The 27016-nt window shown below is 32.6% G+C and overlaps 2 protein-coding genes and 1 long non-coding RNA gene across 8 annotated transcripts in view; 2 read left to right on the top strand and 1 right to left on the bottom strand.

Annotated features, from left to right (window-relative positions):
• Nucleotides 1-23209, bottom strand: part of LOC105225992 (cullin-3) — a 33907-nt gene extending 10698 nt beyond the window's left edge. The window contains exons 1-10 of one of the 5 annotated variants that reach the window (XM_049450108.1): nt 23179-23209; nt 21821-22161; nt 20231-20614; nt 19899-20162; nt 19348-19845; nt 19121-19291; nt 18889-19059; nt 18698-18812; nt 18486-18637; nt 18206-18429 (exon numbers count right to left, since the gene is read on the bottom strand). In XM_049450108.1, the coding sequence (XP_049306065.1) occupies nt 18206-18429; nt 18486-18637; nt 18698-18812; nt 18889-19059; nt 19121-19291; nt 19348-19845; nt 19899-20162; nt 20231-20614; nt 21821-21880 (2039 nt within the window). In that variant the 5' untranslated portion in view covers nt 21881-22161; nt 23179-23209. Of the gene's footprint in view, nt 1-18205; nt 18430-18485; nt 18638-18697; nt 18813-18888; nt 19060-19120; nt 19292-19347; nt 19846-19898; nt 20163-20230; nt 20615-20710; nt 21111-21820; nt 22162-22352; nt 22794-23178 lie in introns of those variants that run through there. The other 4 variants (XM_011204703.4, XM_049450095.1, XM_011204713.4 and 1 more) reach the window with 4 other exon arrangements.
• Nucleotides 22717-26670, top strand: LOC125777057 (uncharacterized). 2 transcript variants are annotated; one of them, XR_007422072.1, is made up of 5 exons: nt 22717-22870; nt 25044-25226; nt 25292-25359; nt 25441-25472; nt 25527-26665. It is a non-coding gene; the product is annotated as an uncharacterized LOC125777057 (long non-coding RNA). The 2 variants fall into 2 exon arrangements; XR_007422074.1 differs by lacking the exon at nt 22717-22870 and adding an exon at nt 24053-24843 and having other exon boundaries at nt 25527-26670.
• On the top strand, nt 22839-23188 carry LOC105225985 (small integral membrane protein 20). The gene has a single exon (XM_019990367.3). It carries the CDS (start codon nt 22937-22939, stop codon nt 23144-23146), a length of 210 nt encoding a protein of 69 aa, XP_019845926.1. The 5' UTR covers nt 22839-22936; the 3' UTR covers nt 23147-23188.
• Nucleotides 26671-27016: the final 346 nt, after the last annotated feature.

The following is a 27016-nucleotide window of genomic DNA, read 5'->3' as shown; positions in this document are numbered from 1 at the left end:
CTGCTAGCGATAAACAACAACTCACAATGTCTTCTCTGTATCTGCATTCACATAATTCCAACGCTCAACTCGAGTTATGAGATGAATTCATAAATTCTCTGTTGCATTCATAGCGTGAATTAATTCTTGCAACCCTTTAGTGCGCACTGTCCGTAACAGATTGCGCCAAGCCAATAATCACGGCCTCGTTGCTACCTAAATGAGGCAAATAAGAAAAAACGACAAGCATTTTATAAAGAGCACATATAAAAACCTAAAAATAATTGGCATAAAGTGCTCTGAACTGATGAATCGATGATTAGACTTCGTACTCCCACGGTATGGTTTACGTTTGACGCTCATCCGAACAAGAACTATCATACAAGTGCACTTTACTCACAGTTAAGTCGGTGGAAAAGGGCTTAATGATTTGGCGATGCTTATCTGCGAATGGCCGTGGCAATATTGTAGTCCTAGAAGTTTATTTAAATACTTTAAAGAAGTACGCTATCCCCGAGGGTCACCAACTAATTGGACCGGATATCCTTCTTCAATAGGACAATGCGGCCATTCATACTGCAAAAGTCATCACAGATCATTTACAAAATGAAAATCTGAGTACCTTGAAATGACCTCCTCAAAGCCCTGATTTGTCACCAATTGAAGATGCTTGGGCAATCCTCAAGATGCGTATAAGTGAAGAGAAACCCCAAAACTTGGTTGATTTGAAGGACTGCATCTATAACATTTGGAATACTTTTCCTTAAAATGAGTGTTTGAAGCTTATCATCTTCATGCAACAACGATTAGATCACTAGCAAGACGAAATTATGGGCATTGTGGATATTAAACATTTTGGTAACTTATTTTTTCTACATGCAATTAACTGTATGTGTGTATGTTTTCCTTTTGTAAAACCAATGACTTTATTTTTTGTTTTAAAATTACTTTAATTAAATAAAAATCGTCTGAATAAAAAAAATATTTTGTTTGAAAATTTTTTTTTTAATTTTTTAAAATTTTATTAATTTCGCTGATTTATATTTCACTTTGATAACTTACTTTTTCTACCTACTGTACATTGTATATCCTAAATCTAACTCAATTAGTTTTTAGTCTTACAAACAACCGTTAGGTGAATAAAACTATTTTCTTAAAGCAACTTTTTGAAAAAAATTGATTATAGCTTATTGAGAAATAATAATACGCTGAAATTATGAAGAAAGGTATGAATATAATATTATATACTGTGTATTTACCCACACAAAAATATAGCTTATATTCAAATTTCAATAATTTAGTTAATCACATTATAACCATAATGAGTTAGCCAATTTTAAACAAATATTGAGAGTAAAAACAATCAAATCGAACCTCTCCTTCGAAAATAACACAAGAGAAAAGGTTGTTAAAGAAAAAATCCAATTTCAATAAAAATCTTTCAACCCAACAGTTTGGCTTGCATAACACTGTTAATCCTCTAGTTATAATAAGAAATGCCATAAAGAGCAATTTCACAAAAAAAAAACAATTTATAGGCATGGTATTAATGGAGATCTAGGGATGCAAATTCAATCAATTTAATTTTGGAAATAATTAAAATCGTTCAAAACAATGTAGTTTCTCAGTTTTCATTAGTAGTACCTAACCCCTTACTTTGAAAGCCCATCTTGTGGCCCTCAAAGCACTTGTTGTGCCTTCTGTTGCAATATATGTATATACTGCAGATTTTCCTCTGGCACTGCCTTTTTAAGTCTTGGGGAACGTTCTGCGGATATTAACACTAGGGGTATGCGAATCCAGTTCGATTCGAGTCGAATCGAATCCTTAGATTCGATTCGATATTCGAGTCAAATATCGAATATTTCGAATAGTTCGAACTATTCGAATTATTCGAGCTATTCGAATTATTCGAACTATTCGAATTATTCGAACTATTCGAATTATTCGAACTATTCGAATTATTCAAACTATTCGAATTATTCGAACTATTCGAATAATGCGAATATACGGGTCCAAGCAGGACTCCGATGTGTTGAAGACACAACCTCATTATTACTTCCCACACCAATTTCAGGTTCCACTTCCATAATCACACTTTCCTCTTCAGAATTATTGGAAGACACTTATTTAATTAAAAAAAAATAACCAACGTTTGATTTTTTGAAAATTTTAAACGAAAATGACAAATGTACGTCAGATGCATGACAGAGATTCAGATACTACTGGCGCTAATTAAAAAATCATGCAAATAGTCAAATATTAAAATTATTCGAATTATTCGAGCTATTCGAATAGTTCGAGTAATTCGAATAGTTCGAGTAATTCGAATAGTTCGAATAATTCGAATAATGCGAATATTCGGGTCGAATCTCGAATCGAATAATTCGGTTCGATTCGCGTCGAATAATTCGAAATTTCGAATATTCGCATGCCCCTAATTAACACTAAATTCAGCTCTTAACATTTTCCGTAAATATTTCTTTAATTGGAAGATTTTTGTAAAGACATGCTATTTTTCATAGAAAACGCAAAGCATATAACTACTGTGCTGTACTGAACAATTCACCATTAGTTGGAATAAAAAGTAAAATATCTTGGCGTTATTATAATAAAAAATTAATTTATAAAACTCACTAGGCCAATATTGCAGATTGTCAATAAAGAAAATTGTAAGTGTTGCAAAAAAAAATTCTTCAAAATGATACTGAACCTCCACTAACATCATTCCATAACCAGAGTGTAAGCTTTTGTTTATTATTAACTTTTACTCCAAATGAGTTTATCATTGTTAAAATTAAATAGATAACATAATTATGATTTTTAATCTTATTTTAATTATTATTAGTCACTATTTTTGTATATTTAAATAAAATATGTCAATAAATCTATGAATAATGGGTAGGATAGGGTATTATTCATTAATCCGGATAGTCGTAAATCGTCAACTATTCGATTAACCGCTCTTTTTCGACTTTCCGGTTCACCGTTCGTTGTCGACTATGCGAACATTACGCGTTCCATCTCCACCAATTTTTTCTACGTATATAAGTTTACAGAAACTTTGCAGTATACATATACGCGCACTGTTCAAATATCATTGAACATGCTTACTTATCAGCAAAGCCGAAATTCTACTAAATATTAATATCTATTTATATATTAATATACTTACATACATACATATATACATAATGCATTTACATGTAATGCACATCTAATAATAATAAAAATGCATGGGACACAAATCATAAATTTATAGAAGATATAACATTAAACACACACACACATGTATTAAATTGTACATTTCAAAACAATTGGCTGCAATACATATAAACATACACATATACACATATATTTAGTTATTGAAGATAGTTTTAAATTTTCTACATAAACAAGAAAATACAAAATAAAATCAGAACGAATATATTCTCACTCAATGAAGGTCTTTTCATTTCCCCCCACCAGAGGTAAGGAATGATAAAACTTTATTGAGTTACAAACATTTTTTGGTCATTCGAGCCGGATTTAGTGCACGGCCAAAATTAAAAGGCCTGTATTTACAAAACAGGCAAAATACAAAAAAGCCCTGTGCAAAATACATGCAAATTAAAACAAAAATAATTGTAAGACGGGTGTATATTCCCGCATATTAGCAACATAAAAATATTTGTAAGACGGGTGTATATTCCTGCATTAAAACCGATCGCATAAGCCGTTTTAGCAGAGACTAAACGCAGTGATCTAACTGCTATCCAAGAGATATTCAGCGCTTGTGAGTCGAGGCACAGCAAAGTCAACTAGGCGACCAAATCAATATACCTCCAACGATTTCTTTGGAGAACAACAAGCAGTTAAGTAAGAAGAAAATTCCTGAAGCCCAAGCGGATTTTTCCGAAAAGGTGTTGTACACGTGCAACACTTTTCCAACAAAGCCATTAAGTAAAACAAAAATTGTAGAAGTTGAAGCTAAACACCAAGATTTAGATCGAAAAACTTCCTAATTCATGAGGAAAGTTGAAAACCTCAGAAGAAAAATGGAAGATCTAAGTATGGGATTAATGATCAACAACGATCATTTAAAGTGTTTAGACTTTTTATTCGTAGATATGCAAAAACTAAACGGCAAATTAGATTTCAATGAAGAAATTGAAATCTTATTCGAAGAAATTTATGACGAATACTACGAAGAGCTTAAACATTTAAAGAAAAAGTTACAAAAAGAAGAGCCTAAAATTTCTTATCGCCCTAATTTTGAAGAAAGAAAAATAATAAAAATTCCAACATTTTATGACGATATTAAGGAATGGGCCAAATTTTACAACGTGTTCAAAGTTATGGTACATGACAACGAGCAGATGAAGAACACAGAGAAAATGCTGCGTCTTCGTCAAAGCTTAAAAGGCGAAGCTGCACGAGTAATACAGCATTTTCAAATTTCGTCGAAAAGTTATGAAGCTGCTTGGAGTTTACTTAAGAAAAAGTATGACAATCAGCCAATTCTGTTTATCATACCCAAATTATCTACAACTGAGACGAAACTATCTAATACAGTGCAAAAGATTGAAGACGAAAAACTTATTAAAAATTCCACTACTCCCTCTATCTTCTGTTGAGGAAAAACAGCAGAAGTAATAGAGGAAAATAGAAAGGAAAATGAAGTTGAAGAAGAATCAATTGAAGAACTTCGTAAACCTTCAAAAACTGAAGAAAACTTATAAGAGTTCGACTACTTTCTCTATCTTCTGTTGAGAAAAAAACAACAGAAATAATAGAGAAAGATAAAAAGGAAAAACAAAATGAATTGGTACCTTCGCATTTATCTCTTCCGGCAGGCTCACATTTTGGAGAAATGTGGGAAAGTGAAGTCCAGACGAAATCGTTTGAAGACAATGGAGAAGCTGAAGAAATCGACCACATTTTGGAAGATGATGCTGAAGCGTATGAGAAGGAAGAGGAAAAACAAGTTTTGAACAAACCAACACAATTGCCGAAAAAGCGCAAATATGTTTTAGTTGAGCCAAACCGAATCTTATCAAAAAAGGAAAAGATTTCGTAAATTATAGAAAGCAGCCAACAATTACAGTTCGCAAAACTGCTAAAATGGAGAACCATGCGGAAGATGAATGGAATGATTTTACAACCATAACCAAACGGAAAGGACTTCAACGTTGGATTGGTAACAGACGAAGTAGATGCACACCAGAGATCTGCAATTATTCCCTTTTTTAAGTTATTAGTTGAATAACACAAAAAAGAGTTTTTGTGAATATAAATCAAAATTCAATATACAAAAATATCCACAAAAACACATTTACGCAAAGTACACATAGCGAGTGTATGAATAATGAGTAAGTTTCTTTTCATACGAACTGGTATTGTACTCATTCTCTCATGACTCAATAATTCAATCAAATCAAAGTGAAATGATTCAAAGCACCAAGAAACACCAATAGTATTTTTGAATGACTTAAGTGACTTGAGTATTTTCAGTTTAGAATTTTTGTGTTTGCTTCTTTTTTATTTCGTTTATAATTTCTATGTTGGTAATTTATTTCACTACTTATTTATAATGTTTTCATGCAGTTTTATACGCAACAATAAAGATTTTTCGTATGACTTTAAAAGTTACTACTAAGAAACCAATAGCTCGATTTTATTTTTTTAATAATAGTTTTTATTTGAAAATAACAAAATGAGATCATCCATGTTTTAAAACTAACCTAAGTTAAAAAAATTCATAAATCTTTATTTTAAAATTAATGCACTTGAAAAGAAGACTAAAAATACAAGGTACATATAAAGGCAAATAAGTTTTGTTAGAAAAATTTATAATTTTTTGTTGTAAACTGAATTTAGGAAAATAATGCTGTCTACTGTCTTTTGCGCTATTCTGTCGCGCTTTTCTGTAATAATATTACTGGCAAGCGAAAACACTCGCTCTGATGCTGCACTGCTAGCAGGAATGGCAAGAACTTTAAGTGCAAACTTAGAATCGCTTGCTATTATTTTTTCACCACTGCATAACATCAAAACTTTCGAAAAACTCCACATTTTCTCTAGAATAGCGACGTAGTTCATCTGACACATTTTCAACTTCTGTTAAAGAAGTATTCGTACATGTCAACAGATTTGGAAAGAAGAAACTCTCTTCGTTATTTAAAGAAGATTTTCCTGCTGATAAACTCATGAAGTATAGACGAATCCGATAATTCATTCACATCTGCTATTTCAGCAGTGCAAAACATTTCAATTTCCTTTAACTGGCTTGCTTGGAGACGCAACGCTGGAGGATAAAAATAATAAGCCGCGTTGTGCCATACAATCAAATTTGGAATCCAAGTTCCTTCTATGCCTTCCAAAATCTTTAATTTTAATGCAGAAATTGCCTGAATATCATTTTCATCATTAACTATTTCTGCAAACATATCCCAAATAGCACTTCTGCCCTTCCGTTTTTTGCTGAGCTTATAAATACCGGAAGCAATTTTCCCCACTAAGTCTTCGGTAGACTCCATTGTGTAAGATCAACTTGAAATAAATTATAATACATAAATATCAGAATATTTACCTTTACAAAAAACCATTAATACTAAAACACTTACAAAAACAGACAATAACGAAACAGTTTCTCAGCGCATGATACGAAATTTACTCTTTTATTCTTTAAATTATTCAAATTATTTTTATTCTTTCATTCAAAAAAGTGAGTAAAGTCAAATTATTTGTCTACTATTGAGAGAGTCATAAATTGTTGTCACTCATAAGTGTAGAAATACTTTGAGGTGTTTTTTCTTTTGGTGGGAATGATTCTTAGTCATTTTTTATATTATTATGAGTACTCATTTGCACCAATTTTTATGGCTCATGACTTAAGTGCACTAATTTTATTGGTACCAATTGCAGATCTCTGATGCACACCAACGACTGCAGCAATATTGGGCACAAAATTGAAGAAATGGATGCATCGATATTACAAGCGCAAAAGGACTAAATTTAAGAAAGTTAAGTTTAAGTACCATACATAGAAATATTCATACACAGTCCACTAGTTTTAAATAATCATTTCTTTCCCTCGGCAATATGTTCAAATATCATTGAACATGCTTACTTATCAGCAAAGCCGAAATTCTACTAAATATAAATATCAATTTATATATTAATATACTTACATACATACATATGTATATACATAATGCATTTACATGCAATGCACATATATTTAGTTATTTAAGATAGTTTTAAAATTTGTATATAAGCAAGAAAATACAAAATAAAATCAGAATGAATAAATTCTCACTCGATGAAGGTCTTTTCATTTCCCCCCACCAGAGGTAAGGAATGATAAATCTTTGTTGAGTTATAAACACGCACAATTGCCATTTTCACAAAATTTAGAACAAGTAAAAATCAAAGATTGCTTGTATTTCAAACAATTTTATTTATTCAAATACTCGCAGCAGAGCAACTATTCGAATAGCCGCAATGGTAAGATTATTCGAATAGTATTAATCGCTTAGTATTCATACGAACGGTTGCAAACCGGATATTCGAATAATCGGTTTCTGGTTATTCGAAAAATCTTAAGAGCTCTTATACCTGACAATTACTAAACGTATATACACCAAAAATTTCAAAAGCAAATTCAATATAGCATATGAGAGGAGCGCAACAATTATAAGCTCATATTACATAAGCTGACATGAAGTAAAAATACGAATAACTCGAAATACGATTAAGTGTTTTTAAACGATCCAAAAAAGGAAAAGAATTTAAATAATTTGTATATGACAGATTCGTCCACCAAAAAGTTTTAAATACCCCATACAACAAAACTATTACGTTATTTCCTTTTAGGAAATAAGCATATCATAACTTTTAAAATTACCTTTTGATTTTTCTCAAAAAATTCTGTCAAATTTATATAATTACTAGATTATATAAATTTATACTATATGATTTATATTAGTTGGATTATAACTGTTAGTTAATGAGATATAGCATTTTTGTGAAGCAACTTGTGTTAGTTTACAAAAAAAATGGATCATAAAGCATTTTGTGTGTTAATAAAGCATGGCTTTTTGGAGGAAAATACTGTTGAATTTGGGCCAGGGAAATCCACCGTTAAAAAGAGCAAAGTAGGTGCCTCACAAGTTCATAATCCAACAAAAACAACGAATAACTGATTCTGAGAAGTGTTTAAGTGCTCTTTAATCGGAATAAAGCCGATTTTTTGCGTCGGTGATAGAAACATAGCTAAATCATTTACCACTGGAGTCCAATCGACAGTCATTCTAGTGGACTGCACATGATTGAACAAATGCTTATGATTTAAAATATAATTTTTGTAGTTATGAGTTGTGTTAAATTTTGACATAAAGTGACAAAACGTATCCTATGTCCTTACCCTGGTTCTAAGCTACATCTCCACCAATTTTCAACCAAATCGGTTCAGCCGTTCTTGAGTCATAAATGGTGTAACTAACACAAATTTCTTTTATATTATATAGTTTTACTGTGGCTGATACATAGATAGTACTACTATCATCTATATGACTTCTATAAGTTAGATTATAAGTATTAGTTAAGGAATAATCGCATTTTTGATGAAGCAACAAAAATGAATCAAAAAGCATTTCGTGCGTTAAGAAAGAATTGTTTTTTGGGGTAAAAATACTATTGAATTTGGGCTGTGCATCAGTGAAATCAATCGAGTCCAATCGATTGTCAGGAAAGACAAAAAAATCGGCTGGCACGGTTATGGCATCAGTCTTTTGGGATGCCCGTGGTATATTATTCATCGAATGATAAATGATCCAGTTTTAATTCATTGCATTGTGTATTTGATTGCAGTTCTATTCTACCATTCCCAATATTTAGCAATTTAATTATTTTTCAGGAAGGATCAGTTTGAAATTGTACGCATATACATATGTATTCATCGTTCCTGTTTAAAAATTGCATTGCTCTGTGCAATGCTTCGAAAAGATTTCTGTATATCTCAAATTTTTTATCAACACTTCAGTTATGCCGCTATTTTTTTATGCCAGACCTTTTGCAATTTTAAATTGCATGTCAAGATACCCCCCCCTCCAATAGTTAGCAGGTATGAAAAAAATGTTATAGCTCCTCATAGATGTATGAATCACCCAATTTATTACTTAAGAACGAACAACTCTGTCCACAATATAAAAACTTGATCCACAGATATCGCCTTTTACTTTGGCATCGTTTTCTTTAATGCACGTTTACGTCAAATTAAGGTTTGAATATTGAATACTGCGAGCGCCATCTATCGGTCAAACATTCCAAAATTAACAATTGATTAAAAATGAAAAAATAATTTAAAAAACATTTTCCAGTGGACCAAATTGTAAATCTAAACCATTCTCGAATCTCCTTGAACATACACACAAAATTTCATCAAAATCGGTCCATCCGTTTAGGAGCAGTTCAAATGCAAACACACGATCAGAAGATTTATATATATAAAGATAGATACTGTGATAGTTGTAAATCTCAATTATGTATTCAAAATTTAAAAAAATTATAACAACTAGTTCCACTCGAATTGGAACCCTTAAATAAATGACAAATATTGGGTAGTCGAAAAAGTATTTTCGTATTTCTAATCAAACTTCAACTTATTATTTTTTTTTTTTTAATTTATAATAATAAACAAATATGTACCATTTAGTCGACCACTTCTTTTTGCAATATTTCCGCTCGAGACATTATTATATAAGAACAATTAAAACAAATTTCATTGATGGCTTGCGTACCATTCTTCCTTTTTTTATATAAAAATTTTAAAATATAGCGAATTTCTTCAATATTTTCACTAATTTTTTGAACAGCTGTAACTTTTTGTCAACTTCCCCGATTTTTTTTTGTCAAAATAAGCTTAAAATTTCACATTTCCAACACTATATGATATGACACAATGTTATTGGTAGCACTGGAGATATACGGCTGCAACGACATCTATTGACTTTTTCGACTACCCTATATTATTGTAATTAACTAAATACACAAATACTATACCGCGATGATCATCTTTGTGATGATGGTGGTAACCAGCAAAACCGCTTTCGACGCATTTTTTGTTTTGCTAAATTTACAAATTTTTCGACAAACAATCATATCATCGAAAATTATTTGTTTCTATTTTTAAATTAAGTTTAAAAACAGATAAGGACTGCGTCGAATAAAATTGTCCGTTACAAAAATGAAAAAATCTTTTAAACCAGTTGTCCGATTTTTATAAACTAAAATATTTTACTGAAAACATTTGTTTTAAATTTGAAAAACTGAAGAATAAACAAAGAATTATGTGTTATTAATAAATATTTTCATTTTTTCCGGAACCCCGTCCATTAGTGTTTTTATGGTAGTGTCCGATACTCTCATTGCTACTGAAGATCACTTTCTTTTAAAATTTTGAAGGTCTTTGGCCACTTTTTTTGTTGCCTTCATCTCCCTTTTTACTAAAGCCCAGTATCTCTCAATCGGCCTTAGTTCTGGACAGTTAGGTGGATTTGCTTCTCTTGGTACATAGGTCACTCCATTCCGTTGGAACCACTCTAAGGCTGTTTTGCTATAGTGACATGACGCTCGTTGTTTTGCGGTTTCGCTCTTGACGGCGTTTCTATCTGGAACTTTCTGTACCTTGTACGTCTTCAGTCCAGCTTCCTTCTTCGTCCTGCGTACGAAAGATTCTGAGCAGCCAGCCTTCTTAAACGACCACTGCGGTTTCTTTTGAAAAAATTTAATAATTTTTTCGCGCACTTCCACTTCGCTTGCCATTTTCGCGTTAAATCAATTTTTATTGACTCTAACGGATACATAATATTCTTTGGCATTTATTTCAGAGCTACTAAGATAAAAATTTGTTTATTTAAAATTTTTAATTGCACGGTATGGAAAAAAATGTAACGGACAATTTTTTCGACGCAGTCCTTATATCTAAAAATAATTGTTTTCTTAGTTATTTCATCTATCCATTAGGAATATTTGGTAAGTTGGAAAGAGGCAAAATGAGCACTAAGAACAATGAAGGCAGTGGACGCCGTAAAGAGGTGAAAGCTCTGTGCAAAGTGAGTGCCGTTTATAATCGACCTTTTTATCAACACGGCAGTTATTCCGCTATTTTTTATGTTAGATGTTGCATTTGGTTTGTTATGAATGGGTTTGCGTCCTTCGCCCATAATCTAGCAAAGTAGCCGCGATGCCTTGACGACGAAAATGTCAATGCCATTTTTGTTGTGATATCAAAAATATCTTACGGGTTCGTCCTTACTAAAAACTGCCAGCAGTATAACCCATATACTAAGTATGCATGCACATGAATATTAGTGTTCTCCCGCATAAGCTGTGTTATTTTTTTTACTTTACTATCTTTCTTTTTTTGAAGTAATAACATTTTCAAATGATTCTTACATGAATTTTGAACACATGCTTTTTATTTGATATATAATTTTGGTATTTATGAATTGTATTGACTTTTAGCATAAAGAGATATAAAGAATCCTATGTCTGTCCTCTGGTTCTAAGCTATATCGGGTCAGCCGTTCTTGAGTTATATATAGTGTAACTAACATGAATATCTTTTATATACAGTCAGAGTCATAAGTCTAGAAGCAGCCAATTTGAAAACGTTTATTTCAAAAAATTTTCTAAACTAAGTAATTTACTCAATTCAGTCTTTACTATTGTTATAAAGTATTAAACGTAGTTTGATGTCGCCGAAACTCTTTGCACGTGTTTGGAAAACAGACGAACGAGACAACGTTTTGACGTAACAATGCAATCGATCAAAAATTTACAAGCAGTTAACATATGAAGGCGTTACAAAGTAAAATTTAAACTGTTTATGCCTTTTAATAACCATACATATATCCCCAGGGCATCACACCACCACTTCCATGTTTCACAGTTGGATAAAGATTGAAAATGTGTGTACGCTTCACCTGGCTTACACCAAACTAATTTACGGCCTTTTATCCCAAATACACATCGGAGAAAAGCGCATTGTTCCAAAACTCATTCGGCATGTTTACATATTTATTTGCCAATTTGCCGATTTTTTTCCCGCCAGAATTTAGTAATGATTTGTCTTTCGTCGACACCGATTTCTTCCCGCTTAGGCACTATACTTTTTTAGAACTAGTTTATAAAAGTTAAATATTTAATTTCACTTTTCTAATAAATTAATGTGAATTCAATAAAACGCAATCAATAAAACGAAACAAACGTTTCCAAATAGGAGGATAATGTACATATCTCCTAAACCACTAAAGCTACAACAACCAAATTTGATGACTACAAAGAATTGTATTGTAAGAACCTCTGATTGATAGTGTGAAAATGGATGAAATCGGAAGATAACCGCGCTCACTCCCCATATAACGGTGGCGGACCGTTCAAAATTACTAAAAGCGTATTAAATCTATAACTGGTTACACCAGAGACATTTAATTTCACATCCAAGATGGTATGAGAAGGTTTTATGAGAGCCGGTGTGAAAATTTGACAATGGGCGTAGCATCGCCCACTTTTTGGTGAAACTCGTCCAATCGATTTCGACTAAATTTAGTATGTATCATTTTAGAACATTCCTATGTTACAGTGTGAAAATAGGCAAAATCGTACTACAACCACGCCTACTTCCCATAAAACACAATTTCAAATTCTATTTGAATCTTTCACTTTCCAGTACACAAATCAAGAATAATTAATATAACGGAATAATATTTTGCAATAATAATTCCCTTCAAGTAACCACCACCCTTTGACCAAACATTGTCCAAATCCAACCAAGACTGGTCAAGACCCTAGGCACTGAATATGTGGACACCAGTATCTATAGTTGCCTTTTGACTAAAAATATTGGTGAATGTGTGAGACATACATATAATTTAAATTCAGGGATCATCATTCCTTTCTGTATGTCAAAAATTGGTCAAATCGCGCAATACTTCCCTGAACCCCCATAGACCTAATATGAAGATTTTCGAACTTACAGCTGGATGTATCAGCCAATATTTGAGTTATCTTAAAGAAATTGGGAGAGCGTGTTTTAATCATGACAGCTTATTTTTGTACCTAAAATGGATAAATTTGAGCGATGATCTGGTTTTACATTAAGTTATTTCCCTGGCTTTAATTCTTGCAAGTTGCAAGAGTATAAAATGTGCAGTTTCACCCGAACTTAGCCCTTCCTTATACTTGTTAAATATATATTATCTTCGAAAATATTCATTTAAATCATATGCTGTAAAGAGCCATATAGATCTATATTAAATCAACAATGTATTTAAGGTATTTGATTGGATAAGGATTAATGCCGTATTCAGGGATGGGCACATTTTTAGCCCGCAAAGTTAGCAAAGTGCGCACGGGGGCTAGATGAGGGGAATATCAGTTTACGGAGAGAAGGGCATAACAAGTTGAGAAAAATTGCGAAAAAAAATGAATTACATTCCTCCGTAACTTGATGTTCATCGCAGAGTGGTTGCGGCAATACTGACATTGTACACAAATTTAAGGGTGGAAGTTTACTTTATATCGGAATTGTACAGTTGTGTGAACAAAAAGGGGTAAACATAATTTGCAGAGTTTAGAGTTTCGCATTAAAATTTGTTTTTATTTACCTTTGCATGGTGGGAAATTTTAATCACCGTTGGGAAAAAATATATATATGTTATGTTATGTATCTAAAAACAATTTTATTTAATAAGAAAACAGCATATTTTAAAACTTCACAACACCTTATGGTTGTTTCTATTTTGTTCACACCACTGTACATGTGATAGATCAGTCAATGGTGGTGGAAAATACGTTGCTCTCATTTGTAAATATGGAGTGGTAAAACGTTGCTCTCACTTCCCTCTTGATGTTTGCCCGCGATGATCCCCTCACCTAGCCCTCAAAATGTACACTCGTGCCCGCACGGGCAAAATGCCACTGAGGGCTAATGTGCCCATCCCTGCCGTATTGGTTAAAATCAGTTCGAAAATTAGCCATTATTTGTCGTAAAAAGTAAATGACATGTTATTGTGGAATGGATATCTATAAGAGGTAGACATATACCATCAATGTGTACAATACTTAGTGCATTATTTTAAATAAATAATAATAAATATCGTAAGCTTCAGCCTGCGTTTGCAATGTAATTATGCGGAGAAAATTTAATTATTTACGACATCACATTAGAAATGTTATTATACATATAAACCTTTCTCTTCAATCATTCTATCTATTTAAAAAACCGCATAAAAGACCGCTGTGTAGTTTTAAAGATTTAAGCATACATAGAAACATAGTGACAGATAAAGCGACTTTGTTTTTTACTATGTAGTGATTATTAACATATATAATATTAATAAGAGATAGTAAGGATTATAATAATCAGTAAAAAACCAAATGGGAATTACATTTTTTTTTTTTCATTACAAATATTTGTACCAATAATCATGGAAATCTACTCTAACAAGTTTGCTTGAATTTATAAACCACGCTTCAATGAGTTTTAGGGAAATTAGCATCTGATGTTTTATATACCGACTTTAGTAAAACTTTCCATAAAGAAAGTCACTTGACTCTCGAGCAAAAACTTGATCTTCTTGATTTTCAGTCAAGAGTTATTTAATGACTATTTTCTTATCTTATGAATGATATTTAATGAAACTCTTTTAAATTCAATTAATTGGTCCAAAAGGTCACCTTGAACCGATTCTTTTCGTTATATATTAACGATATCCCTCGACTACTTAAAGCTTTTTAAATCAAATACTTCAAATAAAGAATGTAAAAAGCAACTTTTAGCGATTCTAAATATTCCTTATGCCTTGTAAAAATGTTCCAATCTTTACATGACCCAAGAATACTTTATTTGAAAAATAGGTATCAAAAACGATAAATCAACATCTGTTAGGCAACACCCAAGCTTGCGTTTTGAGAAGAATATACAATAATACACATTTTATGGTTAGAATGAGAAAATAAACGCACTTGAAAATTGAGGAAGGAACCCGCAAACTTGACAACTTTATTGATTTGGGAGATACTATAGACCCTAAACATGATTTTAGTATTCATATTAATAAAAAGGTTTTGAAGCTAAAGGCGTTCTTAGTTTTGTTAAATTTTGGTCTAATGACTTTTTTACTAAGTCTTTTTACAATTTTCGTAAGGCCCATTCTGGCATGTTAGGGTAAGTTCAAAAACAATTTTTATATTTTGCCTTAAGGGGTCAGTAGGGTAGTCTAGCCATTTTTTTCATAGAAGGTTTTATTCTACAATAGAACTTTTTCCGCATATCATGAGGTATTTCGTGGAGTGTATAAACAAATTTTTTTCGGAATTTTTTGATGACATCTGTCGGAGAAATGGCTGGGTGAATGAGATGCCTTTTTTCACTGGCGGACACGGTTTCTAATGTTTGGATCATCTGAAACATGAAAACCCAATTTATTCTTGAAAAGTACGTGAATGGTTATCGTCCCTACTAGAATCATGAAAAATGTTGATAAAAAAAAAGTAATTAACGTTTTTTTTTTTTGGTTTTAATATTTCCCCATGTTTTCTACATAAATTTTGTCATAACATTGTCAATAAATTATAAAAAATTATGAATCTAGTAGGGACAATAGCCAGGCGTTTTGTGAACATTTAAAAAAAAAATTAAGCAAATCGGTTGAGTACCAGAATCATGTCCGCCAGTTTAAAAAAGTGTGTTTTGAGAAAACGAGTTTAAAGTTTGAGGAACTGTACTGAGGCGCTCCGAACTTCGAGTGGTATTATTAATTGTAGGCCTTTTTCGAAAACTTCCAATAGTAAAGTGGATTTCTACATTAATTCTAAAGGTACAAAGGAATAGAAAATGCAAAAAAAAATGAAAAAAGATTACCTTACTGACCGCTTAAGAGTATTTCCGATGAGATTCTAGATTTAGTCCTCCATACACTAGTCTTTTAAAACTTCTAAATCTAAATCTTTTCGCTACGCGTCGACAATTAGATATTCCAAACGAAGCCAGGTCCGCTTGGTCCTTCCAACGGAGTGAAGGTCTTCCTCTGCTTTCCCCGGCGGGTACTGCGTCGAATACTTTCAGAGCTGAAGTGTTTTCGTCCATCCGAACAACATGACCTAGCCAGCGTAGCCGCTGTCTTTTAATTCGCTGAACTATGTCAATGTCGTCGTATATCTCGTACAGCTCATCGTTCCATCGAATGCGATATTCGCCGTGGCCAACGCGCAAAGGACCATAAATCTTTCGCGGAACTTTTCTCTCGAAAACTCGCAACGTCGACTCATCTGTTGTTGACATCGTCCAGGCCTCTGCACCATATAGCAGGACGGGAATTATGAGTGACTTATAGAGTTTGGTTTTTGTTTGTCGGGAGAGGACTTTACTTCTAATTGCCTACTCAGAAGTAGCACCTGTTGCCAAGAGTTATCCTGCGTTGTATTTCCAGACTGACATTGTTGGTGGTGTTTACACTGGTTCCAAGATAAACGAAATTATCTACAACTTCAAAGTTATGACTGTCAACAGTCACGTGAGAGCCAAGTCGCGAGTGACTGTTTGTTTGATGACAGGATATATTTTCGACCAATTTGTTCGCTTTCTTATCCATTCTAGAGAAAGCAGAACTAACGGCGCGGTTATTTAGGCCGATGATATCAATATCATTACCTGAAACATCGTTTGGTATCGAACGGCTTGGAGAGGTCCTTTCCGATCCTGACGGAGATTTTGCAGCTTGTCAAGCTCTTCATACTCGTTTTGACCTATCTCATTTTTTTCGCTCGGTATCTATCCCATTCCGCATGTGTTGTGGTCGATTGTAACTTTACGAGGTAGGCAGCCTGTTTTCTCTCCGCTGCGACACGGCACTCCTCGTTGTGCTCAGCTGTTCTTTTGCTTTTTTCGAAAACCAATGGTTTCGTTTGTAGTTTCCACAGTTCCCTTATACCGAGTTGCTGCTAAGTGGTCTCCGAGAGCAGAAGTGCAAGTCGAGTAGAAAATCGGTCGGCTGTCTGTTCTGATTGCAGCTTCTCGACGTCAAACCTTCCTTGTGTTTGTTGACGTGCGTTTTTTGCAGCACAGAGGCGGATGCGTATCTTGGCTGCAACAGCATACAGTCCGAGTCGACGTTAGGACCTCGGAGTCATTGTATTTATCTGATATCGCAATTAAAAATACTATATTGCTTTCGCTCATTAAATAAAATCGTAATAATTGTTTATAACATATTTTAAATCTTAGCTGTTGTAATTTTTGTTTTATTTCATGACTCGGCTGATTCCGCACGTATGCGGATGCTGCCCTCGCATCGGTTGGCCGATCCAAGGGTAATCGTTGGGTTATAATAATATATTAATTCGTTCGACCAAATATAATTCAAAATGTCCAGTATGGTAGTTTTATATACACTTTTCCGGCCATAAGCTTGTATTTCGTTACACAAATATGTTGCAACTATATTCGTCAATTCACCGTGAGTTAATAACATTTATAATTTTTTGCAATGTTCAAAAATGGCTCTTTACCTAAAACTCTCTTAGCTTAGCATCACGAATTGGCTTATCTTCCCCCTCATAATTGAACTGTTTTTTTGATCGAACTTGTATCGTTTCTGATCGAAAGTACATATAAACAAAATATGTGATATTATATGGGCAAATCAACAGAATAAATGGCATCAACGTTTAGCAACGTACACTATACAACAACCGCTAGGTGCTACCTTTTGAAAATATGCAAGAATATGAAATTATAAATTTCACTTTTATAAATTTTATATAAATGATGAAGAAATTGAAATAATATATATATTACATTTTATTCAAACAAAATAAATAAAAACAAATAAAATATGCAAAGAAAATTTGCCGCTCTAAAATTCTTGCGCCCAAGACAATTGCCCAACTTGCTTATTTGGACGAGCTCTTTAATCCCTGAGTAAAAGTAACCATACCAGGCAGTCTTGTTTTTTCGACCGGTAATATCTTTCTTCGTACCGGTAATGCCTTTCTTCGTATGTATGGCAAAAAAATTAATTTTACGTTCGTTCTTTAGTGAGTAAATATATGCAACAATCAACCAGATAATAAAATAGTATATACAATGTGATGTCACAACGCACAGACCGATTGATCAAGAGACCATACATACCGAACCTGTCCCTTTTGTATACATTTTAAACATAACAATTCTTACCTGTGGAGTTTAGAAACAAATGCATCATTTACATAAAATTCATCTGTTGGATCGATGTCTTTTGTCTTCGTTTTTGAATTTCGCACAAGTAGTCGTTGTGCAGGTTTCCCCATTGACAGCGACTGAAGTGCGCGTACTAACTCCCGTTCAGGGATATCAGTTTCCTGTTGTATATCCTCATAAGTTAACATATCACGGTTATTAAACAGCATTAATACGCACATCTTAAATTGAAATGTCAAAATTTGTTTACCATATTTAAGTCGAACAACTTAAATACCTGATACGTGGACACCTGTAGTATATGTTTACGGGTTGTTGTTGGCACCGTACAACCATTTGAGCTGGATGACATGCTTGAACTAGGACCGTCTTTATCTTTATCGCTATCCACTTTGCGACCATAAAATACTGCATTAATATAAGCCGTACCTATTTCATAAAAAAAATTATTTTCACATAAAAAATAGTATAGATTATTTACTGTTTTACCCATTTGTGGTTGTAACGTTAACTGTCTGCCCGAATGTTTATCCAAATAAAACTTTTTAAATATTTCAAATGCCTCACGTGGTGCAGAAGGTATATTGCAGTTGGGTGTTGCAGTCTACAATTTTATTTCATCAATCAAATGTTTTTATTACGATTTTAGATTCATAGTTGAATATTAATTATTTACATACTTGAGTGGGCCAAAATCCTGTCGTTAGTATCCTCACTGTCAATTCAACACCCGATAATGATAAGTTGTGTACATTTACATAGTTTTTAAACTCTTCCATAATGGTGTTTGACACGGACATATCTTTAAACATTCCTTCAAGTTTTGAGGTAAATTGACATCCACACTCAGTCTGCATAAGGCAGAAGGAAAGAAATTGTAGTATTGACATATGAAATCTGAATCTGAAATACCTTTAATTTTGATATCATATTTTTCTCAAAATCATCGGAAACTGATTTATTTAGTAGCAGGCGTTTGGCTAAATGAGTTTTGTAATAACGTTCAAAAACATCCTTCTCCAGGAGAAATCGGAAAAGTACCATGGTTTTATCTAAAATTGTTTCTATTTCTTGTTCACTCATCTGCAATATTGATCAGTATAGTCAACAGATAGAACAGAAGTAAAAATAAAACTTACACCTTTGCCTCCTTTTTTAAGTTTATCGTCAATAAACAAAGAAAGGTATTCAGGAGATTTTTGATTTAAATTTAAAAAATGCTCAAAATCAGCTGATATTACATTTTTAAATAATCGGTCATTATTGAATGAATGGTGTAAAAATTGATCGAAACGATCTTTTAAATCGAGTAAATTCTGTACAAAAGTTATTGGATTCGTATTCCCATTTTCTTCCTCCTTCACTAATATTCTACCCTGTTCACGCAAATACGATGACATTGTATCAGCAATTACTTTGAGACCTTCTTCTTTTAAACGTGAAAATAGTTTATAGGTACAGGCAAGATCCTCTGTTTTTGAATTTTTAATCATATAAACAACACCAGAATTTTCCATTTCAACAATAGTACGCATATGCTTCTTAATAAGTTCATCCTCGACAACTTTAACGATACGCGGTTCAGTGTCTTTATCTAAATACAGGGCCGCCCGTGCAGATTCTTCTTGTATGCGAGCCTAAAAAACTAAGGCTTTACAAAAATCTTTAACAATAGCAAAATAACAAGTACCTCAACTTTTTTTATATAAACGCCCGCATTGTTCTCGTTAAGAAATTTATGTGATTCAAACTTATAAAAAGATGCAGATTGTGCAAGAAATGGTTTCTCAAAGTCATCCTCATATACGGATCGTGTATTAATTCCCAGCGACATAAGCATTTGACACGCATTTTTAATCGCTAAATGATTGATGGCTTCTCCGCTTCGCTCGTCCATAACCATTCCGAGTAATGTTTCTCGTAGAGCTTTTTGAATTTCTGAATAACGCACAATCTATATATATATATATATTTTTGTTAAAGATTCGGGTTATGATAGCAAATTAACTTAATCAAACATACTTGATCTCGGAACAATATTAAGCCCAAATTGTAAACATTATCTACTTCGCGTTGTTGTACATAAACACGATCCATGTACATCAATATATCACGTATCATTACCATAGAAGTTTGATGATCACTCCAAGCTTGATTTAACTTAGGAAGAAAGTTATTATGTAAACTTTCAAGCACATCTTGCCGTACTTTCTGTTCTAAGTGCTCAGAAACGACTTCACGCAAGCCATAATACAAGCGATTACCATGCTTATGTAGCACCATATTATATGCATTCCGATATAATTGCTCGAAAGATAAGCCAGAGTTATTTTTCTTTTGTATTTCCTGTATAGCGTTTTTTAAGCTTGCCCAAATCGATTCAACATATTTTTCATCCATAGAAGCCTGCGATCGTTTTAATAAAAAATAATTAGTATTGTAATAAAGAACTCACAGTACTAACTAATTAGGAAAAAAATAGGAAAAACATATTCAGCTAACATTAAAAGCGTTCGTTTTGTACTCCGGCAACCAAAGAGGGAACTTTCGTTGAACTTCAGTAAGTTTTTGATGTTTAGAGTTTAAGCCCACGGACACGCTGCAAACAGTTCCGACATGTAGCAAGCTTGCACTTGCACCAGCATATTGTGGAGTTGATTGTAATGCGCAGCGTTGTTCACGTGCAGCACTGCTAGCTGCTGTTGAACCCTGAACACCCACTGTTGTGCGTCCACGTATAAAAAATTTGCGATAGCGACCACTATTCACAGAACTGCTAGGCGAATGACAGTTTTGGCTGTTTGTGAATAGTAAACTTTTTTGACGCTCTTGTGCTCCAGGTTTATTATCCTTGGGCATTGGTTTGCCGATTTGCTTTTAATGTTCGTAATGGGACGAACGGCTGAAATCGAAATATATGAGCAAACGTGCAGACCAACGTCGTATAAAAAACGTCAAATTTCTCAAAAAAATATCTGTTTATCGCAAGTTTTCTTGATTTAATGAAGTACAAGTGGTAATAATACAAGTTCTTTAGCTGCTATTAGTATTTTCGAATTTTAACTATTAAATTTTAGATTATCTACTCCCCACAAAACGACGTCGTTGTCTCTTAAATCTATTTTTCTCAACCATTGGTTTAGATTTTTTGCTTTTCAAACATTTTCCCTCTACTAACACATCAATTCTTTTAAATTCGCTTCTAACAAACTTCTCTCTTTTTATTTCCAATGAAAATAATGTTAATATCAAATGATATTTAAGTTTATAGTATGGTGCAGTAGAATATTATGGGCTATTAGTTTGCGATCAATTCCCTTCGTTGATATCCTTCACTCTTAGTTCTTTGTAAATTTTACAAATTTGAAACGAATAATGTCGTTTTTTCACAAATAATAATTTTTCTGTCTTAACTTCTTGAAAAATTAATTTTTTCAAAGACAAAAGATTTTGCTTTGACAAATATTGCACAGTAAGCTACAGAAACTTAAACCATAAAGTAAGGATTCACCAACAATTGTTCATATATTTAACAAAGAAAACTATAACAAATTCAAGTGTAAACAAACAGACATACATACCTACGTGTTACTCTACAAAGAAGTGACTTACCGGAAAAGCGCGAATCCGCATCTTTCCCTCCTTCTTGGGAGCGGTGCCCCTCAAATTCATGGTTTGTAATCGACGACAATTTTCCTCCACTTTTTCTTCTGAACACACCAATAAGTACGATGACTATTCGCCAACACAAAGGATCGCCGTTTTTCAGTAAAATAACACTTCGCGTAATTGTATTTTTTAAGTGAAATCTTTTATGTTAAATACAGGTTTTTCGATATTTATGCGTATAATATCAGCATATAATCTAAACTAATTCACGGCACCAAACGTTATATTCTTCGTCAATAGTAGAATATTTTCTTTATGTTACAATTAGTCCTCAAAGTATTTATCTATAAATTGAAGAATATACTTAATTAACTACGCTGAAAAATCACTACTTTAAGCAACCCGAATTACCATTACAAGCATTTTTTCGCTATGCAATAGTTTCACAAAAATAGTAGCCAAAATATATTTTCATAAAACTCACATAAAAATGAATAACAAACGTAAATACATACATATGTTAATCATACTTTACCATCAACGTCTCCAAAATTATAAGGATGTAAGAAAATAATTTTTTATTTATTATGTATATTTAACGCTATGTATATTATGAACAGAGTTTTCATATTTAATTTAAAATGCAAATAGTAAATTACCAATCGCACAAAATAATATTACGTTTATCGAAATAGCAGATCTGTGTTGCTGAAGCTGCAAAAATGAGCATAAAAGAAAGAAATAGAAGAAATGAATGCGAATATTGATGAAAAAGAATTCATCAAAAATACTGAGTACCATATTAGAAAAATTTCATGAGGCATGATTATTTTATAAGTTTTTTATGTGGAATATTGTACTTTCAAAATACTGTTTAGAAATTAATGTCATATTTTGTAATATATGTATATATATATATATACTAATTTTCAAAGTCTGTTTTAGTGTAATATCAAAATTTCATCGAACAAGTATCAACCCTCAGGCAACCCTCTACTTTGGGAACGTCGGAACCGTAGTGTTAACCAGTACATAGAAAGTGATTAACAAAATGTAAATATACCAAGTTATCCATCGTTTAAGGTTATGAAATAATTTTTTGAAAGTGAATATCAAAATATGGTGTTTTTACGTGGGTGGCGATATGCAGCATTTATATCTTGCATTGTAGGCGGAATTGGTGTAGCACTTTACCCGATAATTGTAGAACCAATGATGAATGTCGAAAAATATAAAGAGATTCAGAAACATAACCGTGCCGGAATAAATCAAGAGGAAATACAGCCTGGAAATATGAAAGTTTGGTCGGATCCATTTGGACGAAAATAAAAACATTTGTATTTTTTCGTAAAATAAAATACCTAGAATGTATATCAGTCCTTTTATTTATTTTATATAATTTTTAATGGTGCTGCCACATTAGATTTATATTACGGGTTATACGAAAGTAATTTTGAAATTTAGAAAGACTATTCGGAGTATTTATAGCAATTTTTCTTCTCTTTGGTATTATAAAGTTTAGGCCGCGCTAGTATACCATACCACGATTTCATGGTTAAGAGTGATATGGTTGTATAGAGCATATCCTCCAGATTAAAAATATGTATAAATGTAGCCGTCGCAATCTTATAGCATTTCAGAAATTTTCATTTAATGTGGATATTTGGCAAATTTTGTTTTGCAGTTTCTCGATTTATTGTAACTATTTTAATGTGGATATTTGGCAAATTTTGTTTTGCAGTTTCTCGATTTATTGTAACTATTTCATTTATGTTTTACAGTTTTTATACACTTAACAATTCACTATATTGTTTCTACATATTTATTTTATATTAATTATTTATATTAATTATTAGATTTTTACGCAAATTTCATTCCATGCACAATAACAAAAGTGTTCCGTGTAGACAAATAATAAGTGTTGCCATAATTACACATTAGCGAAAGAATAAAAATGAATAAAACAAATAAGATTATACTCCAAATACATAAACCATTATCCCCTTTCTTGATAAATCATGATTTTTGATCGGCCATGGTTATCTTTTTGGGAAAAGGTTCAGGAGAGCTTTTCCTAAAAAGGGGACTAATTTTCACGGGAAATGTCTTAAAATTCGTGTTTTTAATTCCAATTTACGAATATATATGGCGCGTTATCTATTTTTCTGTTTTTTTTTTTTTTTTGCAATAAAAACAATAAAAAATATTGCGATTTTCCACGATATTTACGCTATAAATGGCATCACTGTTCGAAATTCAATTGAGCACTAGTTATACAAACAGTGATCGGGTTCGAAATATCGATACTCTCGATATTCGAAACTAAACAAGAATTGATAAAAATGAGAGATAAGCGGCCTTTACACGATCAGATATGCGTGACAACATGTGTGACATCACACCAAGTTTGACCGTGTAAAGGGAAAAAAAAACATGCTTGTCACGCATGTTCAAAGTTTTTAAACTTGTTTAATATTTCTGCTGGTGTGTCACACAAGTGTGATCGTGTGAAGGGCTGCATGATGCACGCAGTGCATTTTTTCAGTCGAAAAAAGACAGTGAAGAGTAATGGTGTCGCGCATGAACGCATGGTAACGCTAGCTTGGACAATTTAAAATGTAAAATTAATTCATTTCATTTCATTCATTTGTAATGCTTTGGGCAAGATATTTCCAGTTCTTTTAACAAATTTGTATGCGAGCGTGTTGGTCTTTTCTTACGCCAATCTTGCACCAAAATTCGTTTTTTCTTGCCACTTTTTGCAATTTCTTCCTCTTCCTCCATTCCTAAAATTTCTTCAATCAGAAGAGCTGCCACTAATGCGCGTGCCATGTTTACTCGTTAACAGCTGAACGAAAATGAAGTTCACACACATGCATGACCGTGTGAACGAAAACGTCAAACTTGTACATCAAGCCATGTTGTCACACATATCTGACCGTGTAAAGGCCGCTATATATAATAGAAAAATATTATTAATTGGAAAAATAAAAAGAAATTAAAATATCGATATTCTCAATATTCGAGTATGAAAGAAAATTGATAAAAATGAGAAGAATTTGGACACAGAAGAATTTTGAACACCAGGGCGTTCGAAAAAAATATCCCTGGTCGGTCCAAAACCCCGGTGTTCAAAATTCTTCTACGTCCAAATTCTTCTTCTTTCTGCAATAATAATGAATTATAAATTTTCCTATTATGTATTTCTCATATATACCAATTCTAGATCAGTCTCGTATATTGAGAGTATCGATAATTCGAAAATAATCATGAATCAATAGTGGCCATTCGAATTTACAACATTCCCTGCAAGACGGAGGTAACAGATTGCACAAACACATTGAAACATTTTCAGCTGTTCACTAACACTGTTACATTTTCTGGAATTTTCAATGGAATGGGAGAATACGTAAGTAAGATAGAGAAAAACTATCGACATTATAAACATATTGTAATGTTAACTTGTTAGAATAGGAGAGGCGAATACCCAATATTTCAAGAAGAATAAACGAAAAGCGCAGTTTATTTTGGATTTTAAAGAGGTAAGTTCGCTATTTGATAATATGATATTTTATAATTAATTTCTAATTTATATATATATATTATTAATTTCTTTTATATAGAGAAAATGAAAGAGGTTAACAAGGAGAAAAAGGTAAGCATTGTGAATTTAATGTTGTGTGTATAATTAAAAATTTTAATATTACAGAAATCATTTGGACCATTGGTAAAATTCAAATCTATTGCGTGCAGCAACCAAATAATGGAGTATGCTTTAAATTATTAAAGTTAAATAGCGTATATTTAATTCAAATATTTGTTATAGATTGTGCATTTTATTTTGATTTTATTATTAAATAAAGAGAAATAATAAAAAAACTGAGTTTTATTTAAAAGAATTTAATTTGCTAGATGTAACAAATGGGTAACAGATAATCTTGTTACTGCTTGTTCTTCCTAACATGCTTATATGTTAAAGGTAACAAACTGATAACCAAAATAATAACACTAACAGATATTCGGGTAACAAATACTTTTTGTTATCCATAACACATGGGTAAGCTAAGCGCTAACAAAATAATTTGTTACCCGTAACATACTGTGAAGAGATTTGCTAACAAATGTGTGTATTCTGTTAGAACAAGGCAGCATGCGATATTTGCCATTGCTTAGAGCGAGATAACCAATGAACATCAAATAGCTATGTGTTACTTTTTTCCCACTCTCTGAACAAAAGTAACAAATATTTTAACGAATGCAAAAGTGAACAATAACAATTCGCTTACACGTTTGCTAACAGCTACCCGTCTTGCAGGGTGTTTTTGTGTTGGTGTTGGACCGACCAGGGTTATTATTTTCACCCGCGCCCGAGGGCCTACAACGCAAAAAAGTTCTACGTGAAAAAAACTTGAAACACCCCGGTGCTTGACCGACCACACCCTAATGGGGGACAATAAAAAAAATTTTGCGATAGACAGCTGAAAAAATCTTTTTTTGGGTATAATTTATTTTCGTAATTTCTTGTAGTTCATTTACAAAAGATGCCGATAAGGTAACACTAATTATTTAACAGACTGCAACCCTTAACGGGGCATCTCGACACGATAGAATTTATAGAATACTAGCTGCATTGCCGTGCCCATTGCCTGTGGAGAGCCCACATTGCTCATAGCTTACTAGATATAGAATACTACTTAGTTTGCCATGTATCGTAAGGTAGAAGCTGTCACTTCAGCAATTTGACAGCGCAGTTTTCATTTCTATGAAAATTTTGAAGAGGCAACATATCCCATTTGCAGATATGCCGACGGCATTTTCAATTTGACAATATGAAATTTAGAAGAGCGAGTATTATAGTCCTGACAGACGACAGCGCTAATATGCATTAGCGGGCTTATTTTACATTTATATGCGCATTTGACCCATGTTAATGCAAGTTTGTAATGCACAAGAATTTCGTGCATTTGGTTGAATTTATCAAATTTGAGTAGGCAACACTGCTCAAAAATGGCCAATTTTTGCTAATTTTTGACAGATGTCGCACTGTTGCTATCCATTTTTCCAATATTCTTAACTTTTTTTCACACTTTTTCCGCATTACAATCAATTATTACTATTAATTTCACTCTATTATCTTTTAACGTAGATATTAATAAACGAATTTTTTCGTTAAATTTATATTGATTTTCCAAAATTAAC

The sequence above is a fragment of the Bactrocera dorsalis genome, chromosome 1, assembly GCF_023373825.1.
Source record: "Bactrocera dorsalis isolate Fly_Bdor chromosome 1, ASM2337382v1, whole genome shotgun sequence".
NCBI lineage: Eukaryota > Metazoa > Arthropoda > Insecta > Diptera > Tephritidae > Bactrocera > Bactrocera dorsalis.
This window is presented reverse-complemented; position numbering and strand designations above follow the sequence as displayed.

Excerpts from the sequence above, each read along its gene's own strand:
- LOC105225985 (XM_019990367.3), top strand. The coding sequence starts at position 22,937 with ATGGTGTTTTTACGTGGGTGGCGATATGCAGCATTTATATCTTGCATT.